We start from the raw sequence: 20114 nt of genomic DNA on the forward strand, positions 1-20114 counted from the left end.
TCACGAACTCGTATTATTCTAATAGACTAGGTATAAGTTGGTATATTTCGTTTTTTGATTCTATTGGTTTTCTACTTCCGCGCGCGCAGCGTATAACGTTAGGTATTTATATACATAAGTCGTTGTTATTAATACGATGACCTTCGCGAATGATGGCCACGGTAGCCTCGGTTCAACATAGTAGGGCAAAGAGGAAGAATCTTTTGGGCCCATTTGGCTTGTATTAGGTTATACTATTTGTATGGTTTCATACGGTCATGATTCACAGCCACTCTGAAGAATGCGGCTTTTCTATTTAATTAACAATATATTCAACCCAAAACTTGTGTTAAGACCAATACTCGTAATACCTAAATAATAATATTATTATATACATACTGGCTCGTTAGTCGTTTTGCGTAACACATAATGCAATTATCACAATGGCGCAATTTAAGTGTAAGTACTACGGTCCCTATATATATTAGAACAGGGATCTTCAAACTACGGCCCGCGAACAAGTTTTAACCGGCCCGCAGCACCCATAGGACGGTAAATAAAATATAGATTATTATATAGATAATTAAAAATTATATGTGTTAATAAACTTATGGCCCACTAAGGGCATTTGATATTTTTTGTGGCTCTTGAATATAAAAGTTTGGAGACTCTTGTACTAGAATATAAATATATATATATTAGTATAATTCGATTTTGGCAATATTGTAATGAGAAGAGGCGAGATTGTAAGAACAATTAAGATAATCCTGTGCCATAATTTATTTTACATAAGATATTTATATAGTTATACATTGTTTGACATTTAAAAACATAACTTTATTTTTTTCTTCGGTAGTATAATATCTTACTCAAAACTTGCTACTCTGTTTATTTAATATAATTGAAAAGTCGTTATCAATCTTAGGTAAATCTTAAAATGTTAAGTTGAGGGCAACTTTTATTATTTTTTAATATTGATCATCACCTCTTAAAAAATATTTTTACTGCGCTTTTCGCCCAATCAAACTCGTATCTATAAGCTCGTTTTCAATTTCGTTAATATTATGATATTAAGTAAGGCTTAAATGCATTGAACTTGATGGGCCTATTACAACTAAACTTGAAAGAACAATCTGTTTCTTGTAACATTGTAGCGGACACACGTTTTAGTTAATTAATGATATAATGTATATCATATAACACTAGAGATAACTCCAGTGAAACGCTGGACAAAACAAAAAGAGGCTTCACACCTTTTATTAATGAAAATATAAATGTGTACATTATTTTTTTTAGTGGAACCGGACGTGAATTTCTTATAAATAATTGTAATGTATATTTGTTGGATTACGAGTACGCGCGTATACAATGGTGACCTATTCACCCGATGCGATATTATTACGATTTGCTACAAGCGTACAGTTTTGTTTTTACAACCCAAGCAGGTGATATTATTATTAAATATATGTATTATAAGATATGCGACCCGTCGTAGTATCTACGAGTATAGATCGTTAAAATGAGAAAAAAAAGTTAATCCATTCAACCGAGTACGAATACCTACACTACCCATAAATAAATATATATATTAATATTACACATAATATCTGAAACTGCATCGGATAGAGAAACGACACCGGTGCTTCGGCGGCCGCCTATGTATAATAGCCAGCGGTGAACATGTAATATATATATATATGTAATAAGTACCGAGAAAAACGAGATATAAATAATGGCGACGGTGGTGGAGTAAAAACTAATAATATCCAGGAGACGGGGCAAAAAAAAAAATAAGAAGGACCGTATATAATTGTGGACGGACGCATTTTTAACTAGCGGTTCGGGGCCGCATAAGATACCGCATATGTACCGTATATTCGTAATACTGCAGCAGGGTAAGAGAGAGATACTAATCTAGGTTGCACTTGCTATCGCCGACCAGAGGCACCTGCCCCGGCGCGTCGCAATCGTCTTTACCTATACAATATATTATTATTATTCACCTGTCCCCGTTGATTTAAAATAAAAATGCTATTAAGACGGCGGCGGCACGGTGGTTCAGGCACGCGACTGCTTCGCTGTTTGCAGCTGATACAGTAACGCGGCGAATGAGCGCAACAGAGGCCATAACTTTCCGAATTTTAACGAGGCCAGTTCGTGCGTGTATATTATATTATTATATTATACAAGCAATTAGGTATACTAGTTGTGCGTTAAATTGAGGGAACGCAAATGTCTCCCGGTAAATTCATTAGGTTAGTTATGGCAATCCGCCGCTATTGAAATATTATCAAAATAACAACCTTTTTTCTAATCTCGTCCTGACCGACGGCGACGTTATTAAAATACATATCAAATACTGATGGTACACTGAAAAAACCTCGATAACCCTTATGCACATTATAAATTAATATATTGTACAACGTGTTGTTGATACCACCCTGGTGTAGAGTTAAGTACACACTGGCTACTATTGTGTATATTATTCGGGGTTACGTATTGTTTATTTTGGATCCGAACACCAATGTTCATTGTTCATAAAATATATTATATTGTATCAGTGAAACCTTCAAAAACTGTCATAATGTCAAAAGATTTCAAATTCAATTTGTTTACTATTTATGTATAGCCCCAACTAGGGGTCTCCATATGGGTGACAATTTCAAATTGATTCGTACAATATTCGTATTCAACTTGCTACAAGAGTGTATAATACTTAAATGGTAAATAACATCTAATACGTGTTATTTATTTCAAATATATAAATAAAATGTTATCAAAGATGGTTTTAATGGGGTTATTTTAATATATGCATCAAAATAACAAAAAAATAACATGTTATTATTTATTATATATTTAGATATTTTATTGTAATGTTCTAATTATGTAAACAAATGTGTTTATATAAAAACTTTAAAAAGTGCATATGAAACAATCTTTCCTTTTTATTTTTGATAATATTATCCAACGTATAATAGGTACTCTACACTTATTATATTCGGTAAATATTTTATAAGAAATAAAATGTTTGGAAAGAAATTGTTTTTACTCGTGAGAACGGGTGATTTAATCTGAAACAAAAATGTAAAAACAATTTTTTTCATATTCCTAGAAATAAGTAAAAAAATAATAATTTAGAAATGCCTTAACTTTGTTATCAGAATAGTAATTGCACATAAACTATATAATGCGTAGCTTTGAAAGCATTGTGTCAAGTATTTCAAAAGTAAAAAAAATGCAAATGCGTTTATGAAATTCGAGCCCTAAACTTGTAATATATTATCGAGTAACGCCTTTATATAATATAAGTACAGTAGCCGGTCTCCGGGTCCTCTCGCACTCCTACCCCTTGCATACCGGTCGTTTGAAACCGCAGACAGAGTATAATACCGAAACATGATATCCGACCTAGAATGCGATTCGTCGACATTGCCGAACAATAATCGTATACGACGATCGCACAACTATAGTCAGTAATGCACGCCAGCCTGATTCGATTACTCGTGTCGGCAGCCACGACCTCACGACGAAAGCGCGCAGTAGAAGAAGAGACCGTATCGTTATAATACCGAGTATCGACATGTCAACTGGTTTACCTGACTCGGAGGCCCCGCGGTCAATCGTTGGCGCGCGTGTTACAGTCGTTCTAAAATTCCTTACCGGGCGACACGAGCACCCGTGGTTGTAATACGTATTTTGCCATATAATGATCCGTATATTACATTATTACACACGTATAATATAATATTTTATTATTATTATTATTATTCGTTTTAATCAAATGCATATTATACAGACATACAGTGATCTTAACCGGCAGTCTTTGACGTTTACGACACGGTTCCCATGAGTCGCTTGCTAGTATAGATCACATACGTTCGCGCAACAATAATATTATAATATTATAACGTTCAAATACCAAAGACGGATAGATAGATAGAGAGAGAAAGACAGACAGAGAGAACGCTCCGGCTGTCTAAAGGGTCGGTCAAAAAGATAGCGTGTATATAGAGAAAACCAACGTTCGACCGGTCCTGCACGGACGCATACCTATATATTATTATGATGGTTATGACCGGCGTAACGGAGGCCGTAAAATATCGAATTTATACTACCGATGAAAACATCAAGTCGTTTTATGGTCCGCGACCAGATCCTTGTTTCGACGCGATGTGACCTCTTCATCGGCGAAACGTTTTCCGAAATCTATATATATATATATATATTATACCGTTACGTCGATGTATATATCAGTGTCCGAGAGGATAACGAATTATAATAGCCGGTATTATGACTGCTACGGAAAATCTAACATATAATATGCTTATATACAATATAGGTAGGTACACCATAAATATTAATTTATCTGTGTTTAATATAATATAATAGATGTGTGTATCTATATATAAATGTATAGTGACCGGAACTATCATCGCATTATTTTGACCGGAATAAAGACTCCACGTGAACCATTTTATGAAAAGAAAAAATTGATTTTCAGCTATAAATAGATCCTATTCACTAAGTCCATTTATGTGAAATCATCAATATGGGTTCTGTTGCAGCGAGCCGGGTGCGATGTGCGTTGTAAGTACCTACAGTAAGTAATGATGACGAAACGAATAATCAATGCATTCGATCCGAGATAATAAAGTAGGTATGAATTATAATATTATAATACAATATACGTAGACATAATATATTTTTTTTATTAATTCGTCAATAAATGAAGATAAATAATGATCGTTTTGTTTTTACATAGAGAACAGGCCTGTCTGCGCTAACATGAGTCTGAGTACATGAAGTTTTTTGATGCTCGTAAAGAAATAACGTTACCGTAGTTACCGATGATAACATGATAAACCGCAATATTATCACGCATCGTAGTCAAGCGTTTGAATATAATATTAATATTATACTGCAATACTGCATTCCGTAATGACCATAATGTGTTCTGCTGGACAACGAAGGAGTTCAGTGGCAAATGACGACGACCACGATGTTCCCACGTGGAATCGCATACATACTCACTTGGACAATATAATGCAGGTGTACGCGAGTACCGCTGGCGGTTAAGAAAAGATTAAACTATGATATTGGTTTTTTAAATTTTTTATACACTCGCGACAAACCGATAGTAGCGCGCGTAATGTCAATAATAATTACAACAAATAATAATACATATTATTATAATATATGGCTATATCAGAGTATACGTATAACGTGATGGGAGTGAGACGAAGTATTACGAGCGATACGCGTCCTAAGGGCGTCTGGAGACGATCGCACAATAATAATATATTGTTGTTTTATAATTATTATTATTATTATATTATATTATATTGTCGTCTTCAAACGCATTTGTCTGCAGACGATATTATAGTGTACAGTATATAATAACGATATATAATGACGATAATATTCGGATGATCCGCCGAGGCGACGACGTGCTGCAAGTACAGTCAGTGTTTTTCATATACATTATTACTATTATTGTTATACAATCGTTCCGGTCTTGGCGCCGGCTAAAACGGTAAGCAACGTGCCGCCGGCGGCGGCGAAATAACGAAATGTATACACATACATATTATATTATTATATACGCGCGCACAACGCTCACACGGAGGCAACACCGCCAACACCGTCATATCAATGCATCCGACGTTGTAGTATAATAATGCTCGGGGGGCATTGGTTGGTATGTATGTATGTGTTTGTGCGTGTGTGTATATCATAAGGTACAATACACACTGCACCGTGGTTTATTATTTTATTATAAAAAGGTGGCGGCGCGTTCAATTATTATTATATTATTATTACAGGACGCGGTCCGTATAGTCTTATGGCCGTGGCTAATACACATCATCACGTCATAGTGTGCGCATATATAAACTCATGCACACGATATGCAGGTATATTTAATATTATAGGTACACGATGATGATGATTATGACGATGATGATAATATAACAACGACAAAAAGAACTACTTACTACCCGAAGCGAAAAAATCCGGTTACTTATACCAATGCGCGTACATAATACATATATAAATCTCCTATCTCCCCTTAAGACACGACTGTCGATTATGTGATGAGTCTCCCACACGCGCATTAGTTGTGCGATGTATGTATAACATATAAGTATATAATATTATACATAATATATACGGTAGAGTCCGTGTAATAATAAAATAACATAAGCGCCCAGTGTAGAAACGCGTTTTTTGACTTGAATACAATGCGCATTGCCGCGGTGCACCTCATAGTAATTCTTCGACTAATATATAAATTTACTGCATCGTATTATAACACCCACGCTGCACCGGTTTAGCAGGTACGAAACACGCATTAGCTACTATTACCTATACATATACCATATTATATAATATTATGATTATTATTACGTATACACGCGATTTCACCCTCTTCACTCTTCAGAGTCATTCGAGATATATTATAAGGTATAACGAGAAAAAAAAAATATTGCTACCTGTTGATGGGGTGTACCAGTATAAATTTCGTGAAAAATTTCTTAGTCTCGGCGGGTTATTATAGATATTATATATAATATAATTGTATTTCGTGTCGGCAACATCTGCCGCGGTGATCTGTTTGTTCCAGAAATTACGGTATTGTCGAAATGTCGGTATCTATATACAAAATAATATTATACGCGAGTGTGTGTGTGTGTGTGTGTATGTGTGTGTGTTTGGTGAAAAATAACATCCGACGTTTTATTTTTTGTTTTTTGAATGAAACGTAGCGGACAGGCAACCACCGCCGCCACTGTGATCTACGAACACCCCGAAATAACAATGATTCCTTCTTTTCTTTCTTATAGACGTTATAATTTGTTTTACCCGGACGAATAAAACAACAATGCGATGTGACGGCCACCGTCGTCCCGTGACGATTGATTGGCGTGACGAACCAACCGCTTGCGTCGTTGTCGTCGATCAGTGTCAAAAGTGGTAAAATCATCCGATTTTCTAACAAATAATAATAAAAAAAACATGCAAGTAGGTCGCGTGCATATAACAGTATCATATTATTATTATAATACCCACCAATATAATAAAATTAAAGACAGAAATAGATATAGCAAAGTATGCGTTAAGTGCAAAGCAGTATTATATAGTTTTAACTATTACATTTCTTATTACAGGAGCGCTGTGTATGATATTGTATAATTTATGTTATGTAGAGCGTTTATGGCGAATTCGACGAAAATGGCGCAGCGATGACATTATTATAACATTAGTTATATTATAATGTATTGTAGGACAGTCGATAACGATTACGAAAATAAACTTGGTGAATTTTATAACGCAAACACATACATGCACGTGTGTAAGAAAAAAAAATGATAAAAAGAAGTTATTTAAAACGAGTTTTTTCCTCGTCTTCGTCTTTTCCACTCCGTAATTATTTATGCGCGTCTCACGGGAACGGTATATATGGTTTTATGTACCTGTATACGCGAGCAGTAGTAAAAAAAAACTAAAATAAAAATACTAAAATGAATAATAAAAAAAAAACTTGCACAGCGGTGACACGACTAATAAAAAAAAAATGGATATTCGATTTGTATTTATTTAATTAATTTGGTGTGAAAATATCATAAATGCGATGGCGCCTATACATGTAGATTTTTCTCACGAAAACGTATATTAGGTATAATAATATTATATCTACTATATATAGGACTTAACGCATATAAACATGAATATATATCATACAGATAGTGATACGGAACTGCTTACGCGCGCGTGTGTATAATATTATGGAAATGTGCCGGGTAGGATTTACGGTCGTGTTTGATGTATGTTACACTATATTTACTAATATGTGTATTATATACAGGTACAATACCTATAGTTTAATAGTAATATATATAACTCATAGAATATATATATAAATGTTACATTTGCTTATATATCATTATTATACAGCCTATTCCTATATTTATTTATTTATTCCTTTTTATTCCTATTGTACGGACATATTTAATAATATTATTAATATTATATATTATATTATTATAATATCTATAAAGTATATTTATATAAACAGCCATACCCATACAGACATATACGGTGGCAAACGGACGAGTTTCAAGTTCGGCGATATTATGGGAGGAACGGGTAGACTTGCGCGCGTACGTTAGGTAGCGACACGGCTCAGACTAATGGGAAATAATATTATAACCTGAAAACCGGTTGTAAATCATAGTCACCGCCGACCGGCTAATATCGTATAGTACATATATTAAAATAAATATTATAAAATATTGCCTGAGCTTTTATTTATAATATTATTATTATAACTAAAATAAAATTGCTGTGCATCGAAGTTATTATCATTTATTATTGTGAGTTGTGACTATCATAGTATTACAATATCTACATGGAATGCGTGTATGATATAAGATTATACAAAAAATGGTAAGAAATAATAAAGTTGAGTGAGGAGAAAGAGGCTCAGATCAGATTGGTAAAGCAGTCTCGGGAGACCGCTCTTTTTTTAAAAAGATTATAAAATATCTGATATAAATTAATAATTATGATTTTTGGTACCCTACAGGCTATAGTATACTATAATGATACTACGACAAACGTGAAACATTTTTATATTATAATATTATATTAAGATGTAGGTATTAAATAGGTACATAATTGAATTGTATTTTTACGTCTTCACGATTTCAGTGTTTTTGACGTGTACCGACAATTTTTTTGAGAATCCATAGTTCGGAGTAATAACAATTGTTATTGATACATTTACATGTTTTAAACTATTAATAAGGGATTGGATGAAGATTCTGATGAAAGAAGTTCCTATTTTTCAAAATGGGTTAAAGACTTAAAAATCCGGAAATGTCAAAGTTTAGTGAGGAAATTTAAACTTTCTCCATTACCACTTGGTAGAATGTATAAAAATACATATTTTAATATGGAAAATAATATTTATCCAACCTTCAGTTTGTTACCCACTGTTTTTTTCTTCTCATACTTCGTTCGACGAAACGATAATTTTTTAATAGTACACTAGTTTTTAATCATCTTATTATTCGTATACGTTGATATTCCGATTCAAGATTACGATAAATTCGTGGGATATTACACATACACTCTCTCACACGTCATACTCACGGTTTCGTTTTTAATTGAGACGCTTTTACAATATATTATAATATATCTATATGTGTGTATGTATAATATGTATATATGCGTATAACAACAAGAAATGGTCATCCTAAAGGGAAAAAATACCGATCGAAACCTAAATCTGTTCACCTCGAAAGCATACAAATCGGTTTAAATTAACACATATAGCGCACGCATGGATGCATAATTTAATCATATTATATATAATATGGTCACTTCTGGGCTGTGGGCTGCTTATAATATTATAATTTATAATGTCATGTGATTCGTATAATGTACGTTGTTAAATTATAAAGTATTATAAATTTATAACTATGTCCAATTATTGTTAAAATCAAATTATTAAATGTTTGTGTGTAATAATTTATTTAGGCATCATATCGCATATACATGCGAATTGTTAAATAGATAATTTATTTCTTAATTTATGGGTTATATTGAATTTTATTAATTTAAGCACCACTACAGTTATCGCCATCATAATCTACAAAAACGGTATTATTGTTGATTTTACATGAAAACAATAATATTGTTCTACGATAATTTAATTTATTTTTGCTTGGATCAATTTAAGTATTTCTTATATTATATATAGTTACTACAGATACACTTGCTTGGTAAGTAAGTACCAAGTAGGTATACCTACTCCCAGTCGATCAATATTATTATTACGAACAATCAACGTGTTCGTTCACACTGAATATACAATATATACATAAATGAATAAATTTCTATTTATTAAAAATAAAATATATATCGATATCTTATGTAGTAATGATAATAACGATTCATTTTGTGTTTAAAAAATCAGCTGAGTCAAAAAATTATATCACTGTTTTCAACATACATTCGTACCCATGAACCTATACAGTAATATGTAATAACTCGTACGACGATGAATTAACTACAATAATACATAATATTGTGATACCAGCAGTGCGGTGTGTTTCGAGTCGCGGAGGTGTTTGCGAGATTAATGATCTTGTAGACACCTTTTTGCTCGGTGTTTTTATTATTATTCTTTTTTCTTACATCGAGGAACGTTTAGAAGGAATTACACGATTTACGGTAGGAGTGGCACCTCTGCGGGGGGGATCAAGTACATTGTTGACGGCGGCGGGATACGGTCGTGTTCTCGTCAAATATAAGCGCGTTTCAACCGCCAACGGTTGTGTTTAGTGTATCTGTTCTTCGTTTTTTTTTTTTTTTTAATCAAAGAACATCATTAAGTAAATTGAAACAGAAAACTCGGTATAATAATAAAATATTAAGTGCATATATATATATTGTTATATTTAGGGTGGCGCAATCGAATCGAAAGTCATGGACGAAATATAATATTTATAATATATTATATAATAATATAAAATGTATATGATACGGTTATTTTTCTTGAATCGCGAGAATTGTATATTATTAACGGTCTTATCCACGGGAGGGAATAATTCTAAATATCGTTTGAAATTAAAACAAAATCAAGTCCAACTCTCATTTACTCAAACACATCGTTTGCTATAATCGGTAGTAAGAAAATAAAAATATTATAAACATAAGATCATCTACTGATCACCGCAGTTATACCTATAGAATATTATGTATATAATATATTATTCGTTTGTAATAATTGTTAGACGCTTATAATATTTTTAAACTATACTCTGTAACAAATAGACTACAGCGTGGTAATATACGTCATTTCACAGTTATATTTTAATATTTGAAAAGATTGAACCAATATCTATCAAATCATGAAAACTGTAATTTGATTTACTATAAAAACTTACTTTATTTTACTGTGAATTTTATTATGTTGATAAACATATTATTGTCTAGTGAAAATAAATATTATATACTAAATATCATATATAAATATATTTATATATAATTTAATAAGTAAAATTTCGCATTAATGAATAGAGTATGATTACAAGACTGCGCGTATAAGTAAATATCGTCATACTACATATTATTATATTATAGTCATATACTTATGTATTTTTATGCCATGGCAATTGTGTAGTATCGATATAATTAATCAGTAATAAAAGCCAATCGACTCCATTAAAATGTCTAACATAAATATTATGTTTTCAGGTATTATAATATTATTGTTTTAGTAACAACGTTCTACTTTACAACTTTACAAGTAGGTCTCCGAGGAATTAAGAGGACAATAAATTGAATTGAATTGTCGTTTTTAGTATCAAAACAATATATTATAGTGTTTTTAGTGAGTATTAAATATTTTTGTTTTATTAATTACGAAACTGGTTGGGTTTTATAGCCCTGTTGCAATAATACCCGTAAGCGAATAAAATAATTTATTCAAGAAAAACGAGTAAAATACAACCGTTAACAGCTTAATTTATTTAGTACGGATATAAATGCGAGCGTCTCGCGAACGGCTATGGAAGTCTTCATTTTATGAGACAAATTCAGTGAGAATAGTTATATAATGTTTGTATTACGACATGTAGTTCTGCAGAAAAAATTAGCAGTATAAGCGAAAAAGGCATAAAAATCGGTCGATTATTCGCGTAATAACCGTTTTAGAATTTCAATGGCAAGCCCAAAATCTATTTATGTAAACTTTGGTAAAATGGTAAATTAAAGGTGAAAACACCAGAAATATATGCAAAATATAAACAGGATTGCGAGTAAATATAGTAATATTAGTAATCAGTAATCACCAATAAAGGGATAAAAAAAATAAAAAAGATCAAATACAATTCTTCAAAAAACTCTAATAAACTTAAGCTACATAGTCCATCCCATCAAGATGGCAGTAGTAATAAATACTGGCCCCGATATAATACAACCATATTATGAGTATTATGACGTACAGTATATATTAATACATGGATATAACGTATTGAAATTCGATTTCAAAATGTAAGTGAGACCGAGCGAGAAAAAAATATATTCTTCGTCCAAGTTCAAGAACGGGTTTGAACGCAAAACGCCAAAGCTATTACGTGCACTTTATATAGCGTGCAGCAGTCGGGTAATATATGTTTATACACAGGTATAAACGTTACCGGCGTGCCCTCGAAAGCTGACACGCGCCTGTTTGCACTACACCAGTGTCAAGGTCTAAATGTCCGTACATAATATAGATAGGTATATGGTACGCAACACTTGTACCCACAGCAAAGTAAAACTATACATATAGATTATATAAACAATGTGCACATAATGTCGGCTGTGGTGGCCGGAGGGCAATTATATTATGGCAAAAATAAAATTGCGTCGATTGAAAAAAATTATCAATATACATACGCTATAATAATAATAATAATATAAACGCAAACACATCAAGCAAGTGTTACAATACCTACCTATAATACGATTAATATATTTATATTCAGATATCAAGTGCAGCGATGTCGTGTGTATATGCACATACATGTATGTAATAATGCAACACGCGTATACCTACGTAACGTTTATAAGTTATAAGTTATACTTATGAATTATGTGGATCTAATAATAATAAACAATATAATTATTGGCGCGCCATGTTGCATTCCGACTTGTCAACCACATGGGTTGCAGGCACGCGCCCATAATATGATTATAATAATATAACGTAACCCAATAAATAATAATAAAAAATAAAAAACAATAACACCTGTTGTAAAAATGGTCTCAATGTTTCAAACCGATCTTACATATTTTATTATTGTGCATAATGTATACATATATTATTTAGGTAATATATATATATAAATATAGGTACTATGTGCAGGAAATGCGCCTATTATTCTATAAGGTTACGTACCTATATGGATTATTTTATTTATCGAATCTATTATTACGTGATATGTTTATGATATACACATGTAAAAATGCATACATTTTTTTATGTCAATACTGAATGCGATTAAGAAATAATAATATGAAGAAATAGCCTAATAACACTTTAGCCGGCAGTAGTACTGTAGTAGCAGCTATCGTAGATACAGTAGGTACAAGTATATCCGCTTGTTACAATATGACTTATATAAAAAGTACAGTGAAACCTATGTGAGACGCGTGTACGACTCTATAAAAACATCGTAATGGTCATATAATTTAATTTAATTAATACCACAGGTTTATGCTAAATCGTAACTGCAGTTGTTCAAAAAAAAAATAAATTACTAATGACGGTACGTAACCGTCGTGTAAATGTTATATTAATCACGATATTATATTTTATACCAACATAGTATAATATTATAATTTAAAACTTTTAAAAATAAATTAGACTGAGTATTTTTAATGATCATATATTGAAATGAAAATTTTTCTCGGTACCTTTAACATTATTATACTTTATAATATAGTTTCCAACGTGACTCGTAGATAATGTATTATGATTAAATACAATTTAAGAACGTCTTTTTTATTTATGCGTGTATGAATAATAATATTTAAGAAAAAACTCAATATATTATAAAAGCCTTAAAGTGATTAGCCTCAAGGGCGTCAGAATATTTTTTAATAACGTGCGCTTAAATATAAATAGTTGAATATTTACGTACACATAATATTATAATATACGGTCATGAATATATGTATACTTGCTGAAATATACATATATATATAGATGAATAGTTTAATCTGCCAATAGTGCACCGTTGCAAAATCATCAATTATTAACATTTAACTAGTTTTCACAAAAAAAATATAAGTACCGTTCTACTTGAAATTACATAACAAGCAAATATATTATATATATCAAACATGCAGAATTTTGCTTGACGATTTAATGATATGATGACATTTATTGTTGCAGATGAGATACATCGTTGTGATCTATACTATAACCTATAACCTATTAAACCTAAACTAGCACACTGTACTAACCCTGTTTTAAGTGACAACGCAAGTAGGGTACGCAGCTAGATTGGGTGAAATAATAATGCATTATTATTGCAGAGGTGCAAATATCATACGTCGCACGTGGTAGATAGTAGAGCCTGAGAGAACTAACAGAGTCAATAATTAATAATAATAAAAAAAAATATTTTTAATACGACCAACACACGCGTTATAATACCAGAAAAGCCCAACAGTCGATACTACGCACGTTTGAAAATGCATCTTTCACACTCACACACACTCATTCTCCCTTAACCTCTACCTCCGGTATCCAGAGAGCCTCGTATTGTGTATACCTATAGTATTTACAGTATACATATATTATATCAACGGGCGCTGCAGTTCGAGCTACTGTTGCTGCCACCGTAATAAAAATATAAAAACGACGGAGGTGGCAGCGTGGACCTGGTCTCATATCATTTCGGGGCAGCCCCGAAGCACAGACACACTCATACACTTATATATATATATTTATAAACATGTACCAAATACCTACCGTCTATACCTGTCTACCTAATACCTTCCCACCTATACGTTATGTATATAGTACATATAGTATTATATACATATGGAGAAGTCTCTACTTCTGTCGAGGCCGCGCGTGTGTATATGTGCGATGGGAGGCGAAAACACGAATTCCATTAACGCGCAGGATTAAAGAGATATAAAAATAAAAAACATCGGATCCCCGAAATCCCGTCCATCCGGCGACGAAGACGAAGACGATCGCCTACCTGGACAACGTGGCATGGTATATTTAGTTATGTTATAAGTATATACACTATATATGCGTGTAGCGACCGTCGAGACGACAAGAAGTAAAAAAAAAAAAAAATGATAATAATGATCGTAATAAAAATACCAATTGCCCTCGGCATACGATCCTCTGGGCTCTGACATAATGAAAATATTTCTATACAAGTAGTATGTACGAGGGCAATATTCGTCCTAATGTTAGTACAGGTGCATATTATTAATATATTATATCTGATGACGATGACGACTATCTCACAACAGTGTTATGTATTAGATAAAGGCATAATATTATAACTTATAATTTATAAATCTAGTTTATAAAATATTTTCAGAATCACAACAAATATATTATAACAATAAAGGTTTTGGCATTTCAAAAGTAGTGCTATAATGATTCTGTTGAAACTCAGCAATAAAAAAATATGACAACTATAATATTATATTCAATGAGCCAATATACAATGTATATTCAAGGTTATTATTTTAACGCAGTTTAACGAATAGTCTATAAAAATTAAAATAGTTTTTTCTTTTAAAAATTATTAAAATGTCTACTAAGAAGTCATTGAATGACTCGCATGAAAAATATTATTACTGTAAAACCCGGGTACGCCAAAATGGTTTTTTATGCTTAAAGTATAGGTATTCTATTTATGAGTTTTATAGTTATTTTTAATACTATTTAGGTCGATTATTATTATTGATTTAAACTCGGTAAATAATATAATATATGTGCCAATTAAATATTTATAATTTTTTAATACTGTTCTGGTAGTTGACACTGTAGTCGTAAGTCGTATATATTATAATTTTTTAGTATCGGTAGATTTATATAATATATATATAGTATATACACCTATTTACGTGTAATAATAAGCATAATATAATTACGAGTATTATATATAATAATATATAAATACCAAAACGTGTAATAAAAATAAACTACAACTCACTTACCGGTATGCAGGAACAAGTGATTTTTCAGATTTGTATGTTTGCTGAAACCTCTGTTACAAATGTGACATTTGAAAGGCCATGATCCATTGTGAACGTACATGTGAGACTTCAGATCGCCAGGCGTCGGGAACGACTTGGCACATAGTGTGCATTTGTGTGGTTTCTCCTGCAAACAAATTAACGTGATAATAATAATAATATTTAATATAATAACGTGTCGATTTAACCAGCCGCACGTATAAACAATTATATTCTATTTTTCCCTCCACGTATGATGTTATAATATAGGTAGGTATATAAATATAGTCCGCCGGACGATGTTGCGGTCGTTTACGAACGATATTAATTGAGTTTTCAACTAGAACGTTAAATACAAAATAACCGTTTTCTACCGTCTAGGTCATAAAAACCGATCGCCGCCACGGCGATGTCTACTACCTATATACATGATTATTATTATACTGGTATATATTGTGCGATTTATTATTTTAACATAGACATCGATTTTGAATCGTAAACATTAGACACCGGACTTTGGGTTGGTTATATTATAATAATAATGTCATGGATTTAATTTTAATTGATCCGTAAAAAAAACGACGATAAAAAATTATAACTATCAACGATATAGTATTTTAATACAAATATGTGATTCACGAAGAAAAACTACTACGACTTGAGTGCGTCCACGAGCGCCGGTCATTCCGGAGTTCGGATAATAATAATAAATAATATAATATTACTTTTACACACACCGACACACCTATCGTATAAAAACCATAACGGCGGTCGCGGTTTATCTGCGGCGTCATAACGTTCGTTATACGTATTAAACAGTGTTATATTTTATTGTTTATATAGGTATGCAAGTAGGTACGGTTTATTCCAAAATGATTTATTTTACGGTCTCGCGGGTAAAATAATCTATTAAAATATGTGATGGGTATACTATAATACAGTTGGGTATACATCGTTCTGCACTTTTGAGTGTTTCATATAGTCATATTATTATACAGTTGATTACGCGTAAAACGTACACCACTAAATTAATATAACATTATTGCCAAAACGTTATATTATGATATTATTACATGATTTGCTGTGTCTATGTCTATAACTAAGCCGGAGTAAGCTCTCAAACAGTCACGTGGAGGTTTTGTCCACTTACAAACTGTACAAATTTTCAAAAAAGTGACCGTTTTTATACATGCTAATTATTATTTTAATGCTTTTAATTTTCATCGAAATAATTTTTGTATTATTGTATTAGGAAATATACTGATCGAATTTTAGTATTTAAGAAAATAACGGACTCATCTATAATAATATATAAGCACTTATAAATAATGCAAAGGACTATGACTCGATCGGTATAATACATTAATACGTAATAAATGCGATTTGAAATAAAAGTAAGAGGTATTAGATGTATAATTACAAACTATTTTAGCATAATATTCAGTCTACAATAAAGACACGATGAACGCACGAGGTACGACTTTGGCGCGTTTTCATCCGTGTATTATATCCTGAGATACTACAACGATCATTTTTTAGTAGCTCACGAGTCGTCAAAACATGCGCACGTGCACACGCCACGATGCGAAATTATCGCCGTATAATTATTTACATATGTATATATATATATGTATTTATTTATGTATTCTCTAAACTACTGGCCACTACATAACAAATAATTGGTGATCAAATGTTTTATTTTTTTCTTTCACTGGGCACCTGTTCATTGGTCGTGATGGTATTGATATTATGTATGAGTACCAGTTATAATATCATAAAAACGCGGTTAGAGGAAAAAAACTAAATTTCAGCCACAGCCTGCAGCATAAAATACGATACATACCTGTAATAGATAAAAGGTGTACAGACACGCGCGATTCCTGCGATTACTATTAAATTATACCATGCGTAGACGGTTTTTGACGATACGCGTAAAACGAACGAACACAAACAGACGAAAACCCAAATATAATTTAAACGGTGTATTATTATTTACATATTATATGCGCACAGCTAGGAAGGCGGCAGCAGAGGTATAAATGGTATAATATTATACTATCGTCCTCGTAATAATATTGTATATTACTACTATTATATTAGATACCTATAATATAATTCCGTTGATTGCCGGGAAGAACTCGCATATATAAAGATGGGGAAAAATTTATTTCAGGTGAACTTGTGGAAGCCTGGGCGGGGTGGAGGATAGCTAAGTCGGCACCTGTTTGGCGCACGCCAAGGTCGCTCGAGAGGTCCGCACGACACAGACCCGATGACCGTAACAGCGACAGCAGCAGCAGAAGCAGCCGCGGTTGCTGCACCGGTCATCCGGCCTAGGGGAGTCTGGAGCGCGAAATGTTATAGGCACTTGCGTGTTTCCATCATCGCGTACCGGTTTCCGTGCACGTCACGCGGAGCGTATATTATATTATATTTATATTACATTGACGCGCGTATTATTAAACATATTATATATTATATATCTATATACAAATATATATGCACGCGTTATACACACTTTTTATAATAATCGTAACGAGAAAACGAAAAATAAAATAATATGCTCGTAATTATATTATTGATTTTTTTTTATCTTGTACGTGTTATATTATTATTTCGATATTACCGCGATTGCGGTACACCTGTTACCTAGGAAAATCGTTCTGAACGTGATTTTCAGAACGGAATTATTATATAACGTATTATAATACTCGTATTATAGGAGTATATTAATATATTATTCGTCGAACAGAAGTTTTTCATATTTAATCTGTCGTTGTATCGTTCTAGCGCGTGCGTTCACGTCGTCCAAGTCCAATCTCAAATAATCGGACGTATCGATCGACTATACCAATACCAGTATAGGTATATTTATTAAATTACTATATACACGTTTCCCCACTATTTCGTGCAGCACGCGATCCACGTTTGTATATTACGAATATATCCGACGAATAGAACACGACTGTATATGTGTAGTGTATATCCTACACAGTTCGCGTGAACCACCCGACCAAACCGGCTGCCGTCCATTGAAGACGATGGGTATCGCTGGGCTACCGGAGGTTTAAGTATATTTTACATCATATATATGTATAGGAGATATAATATACATAGCTTGATGTTATATTATACGGACGAGGGAAAAAAACCGACCTCTCGATTGATTCGGGGTCTGAATGGTACACGACGAAGTATACCGTGCAATAAATTATATAAATTACCCATATATATGTATATACATGAACATTATACGCTGAGAGACAGACCCGTGCATGCGAAGACACTGTAACTATACCCATCGTTAAAGTCTCCAGGTCTGGTTTTTTGATATTTTTTTCGCCCTGCAACAATACAATGACGCGTTTTTTCTTCCTTTTTTTTTTACTAATGAGGAATACCCAATACCAATACCAAGTATAGGTACCACTAAATATCGATTGTTTTGCAACGATACGAGTTGTCGAGTCGATGGTCCAATATAGTCGAGATTTTGTCATTGCTAATAAAAATAACGTAATAAAGTCTTCTATATTATAGGTATATAAATATAAATGTATGACTACAGGTATAATATACATATATTTCGGTACCCGTTGTACGTAGATATGTGTATATGATAACGATATAGCTGCCTACTGCTTGTTTAATTAATATATAAAATAACGACGCATGTGTGTTATATTCTCCATGTTATATTATCGGCGATCGTTCACATTGTATTTGCGACGAATGATTTCAATGATTAACGTCCTGCTTCAGTATAGGTAAATAATATTAACAATTACTTCTTTCTGTTGCCAGGTTATTACCTACATATAATAAATTATACATTCAAAAACTACATCAATTATTTTTGACACGAAACTATATATTATACAATGGCAACAAAATATATTTTATTGTTATATCTTATATAGTACCATTATTACATACGCGTATATAACTGATACATTGTTTAATTATATTATATATTTATATGGTAAACATATTAATAGCAGTGCTTCATCGTACCACGGCGACGGCATAGGGAAATAATCTACTATTCTCTAATAATAGCTGCAGGTATATATGTTTATATTATACACAGCTTCCGTGTGTTTGCATTTGTGCGTGTTATGATCGCACGTATAGTTATTTTAAAACGTTTTTACTAAAAACTTTTTAGTACATTCCGATAGGTACGCATCATCTTCGTCATTATTATTATTATCATTATACAATCATCATCATCATCATTATCCATATGGGACGCATGTAATTTGATTGAAACAGACGTAACTTCAGGGAATTGGGTGTGGAGTGATTCCGGGGTGCATTTGGTCCTAATGGATGTCTGACCCAAATACTGTTTACGGGACTCCGCGTGT

The 20114-nt window shown here is 32.4% G+C and overlaps 1 protein-coding gene across 2 annotated transcripts in view; it reads right to left on the bottom strand.

Annotated features, from left to right (window-relative positions):
* Positions 1 to 20114, bottom strand: part of LOC132929473 (zinc finger protein 235-like) — a 91232-nt gene that overhangs the window by 18199 nt on the left and 52919 nt on the right. Inside the window, exon 6 of one of the 2 annotated variants that reach the window (XM_060994850.1) lies at positions 15727 to 15892. In XM_060994850.1, coding sequence (XP_060850833.1) covers positions 15727 to 15892 — 166 coding nt within the window. Of the gene's footprint in view, positions 1 to 15722; positions 15893 to 20114 lie in introns of both variants that reach the window. The other variant, XM_060994851.1, reaches the window with a different exon arrangement.

The sequence above is a fragment of the Rhopalosiphum padi genome, chromosome 4 (genome assembly GCF_020882245.1).
Source record: "Rhopalosiphum padi isolate XX-2018 chromosome 4, ASM2088224v1, whole genome shotgun sequence".
In the NCBI taxonomy this organism is placed as follows: Eukaryota; Metazoa; Arthropoda; class Insecta; order Hemiptera; family Aphididae; genus Rhopalosiphum; species Rhopalosiphum padi.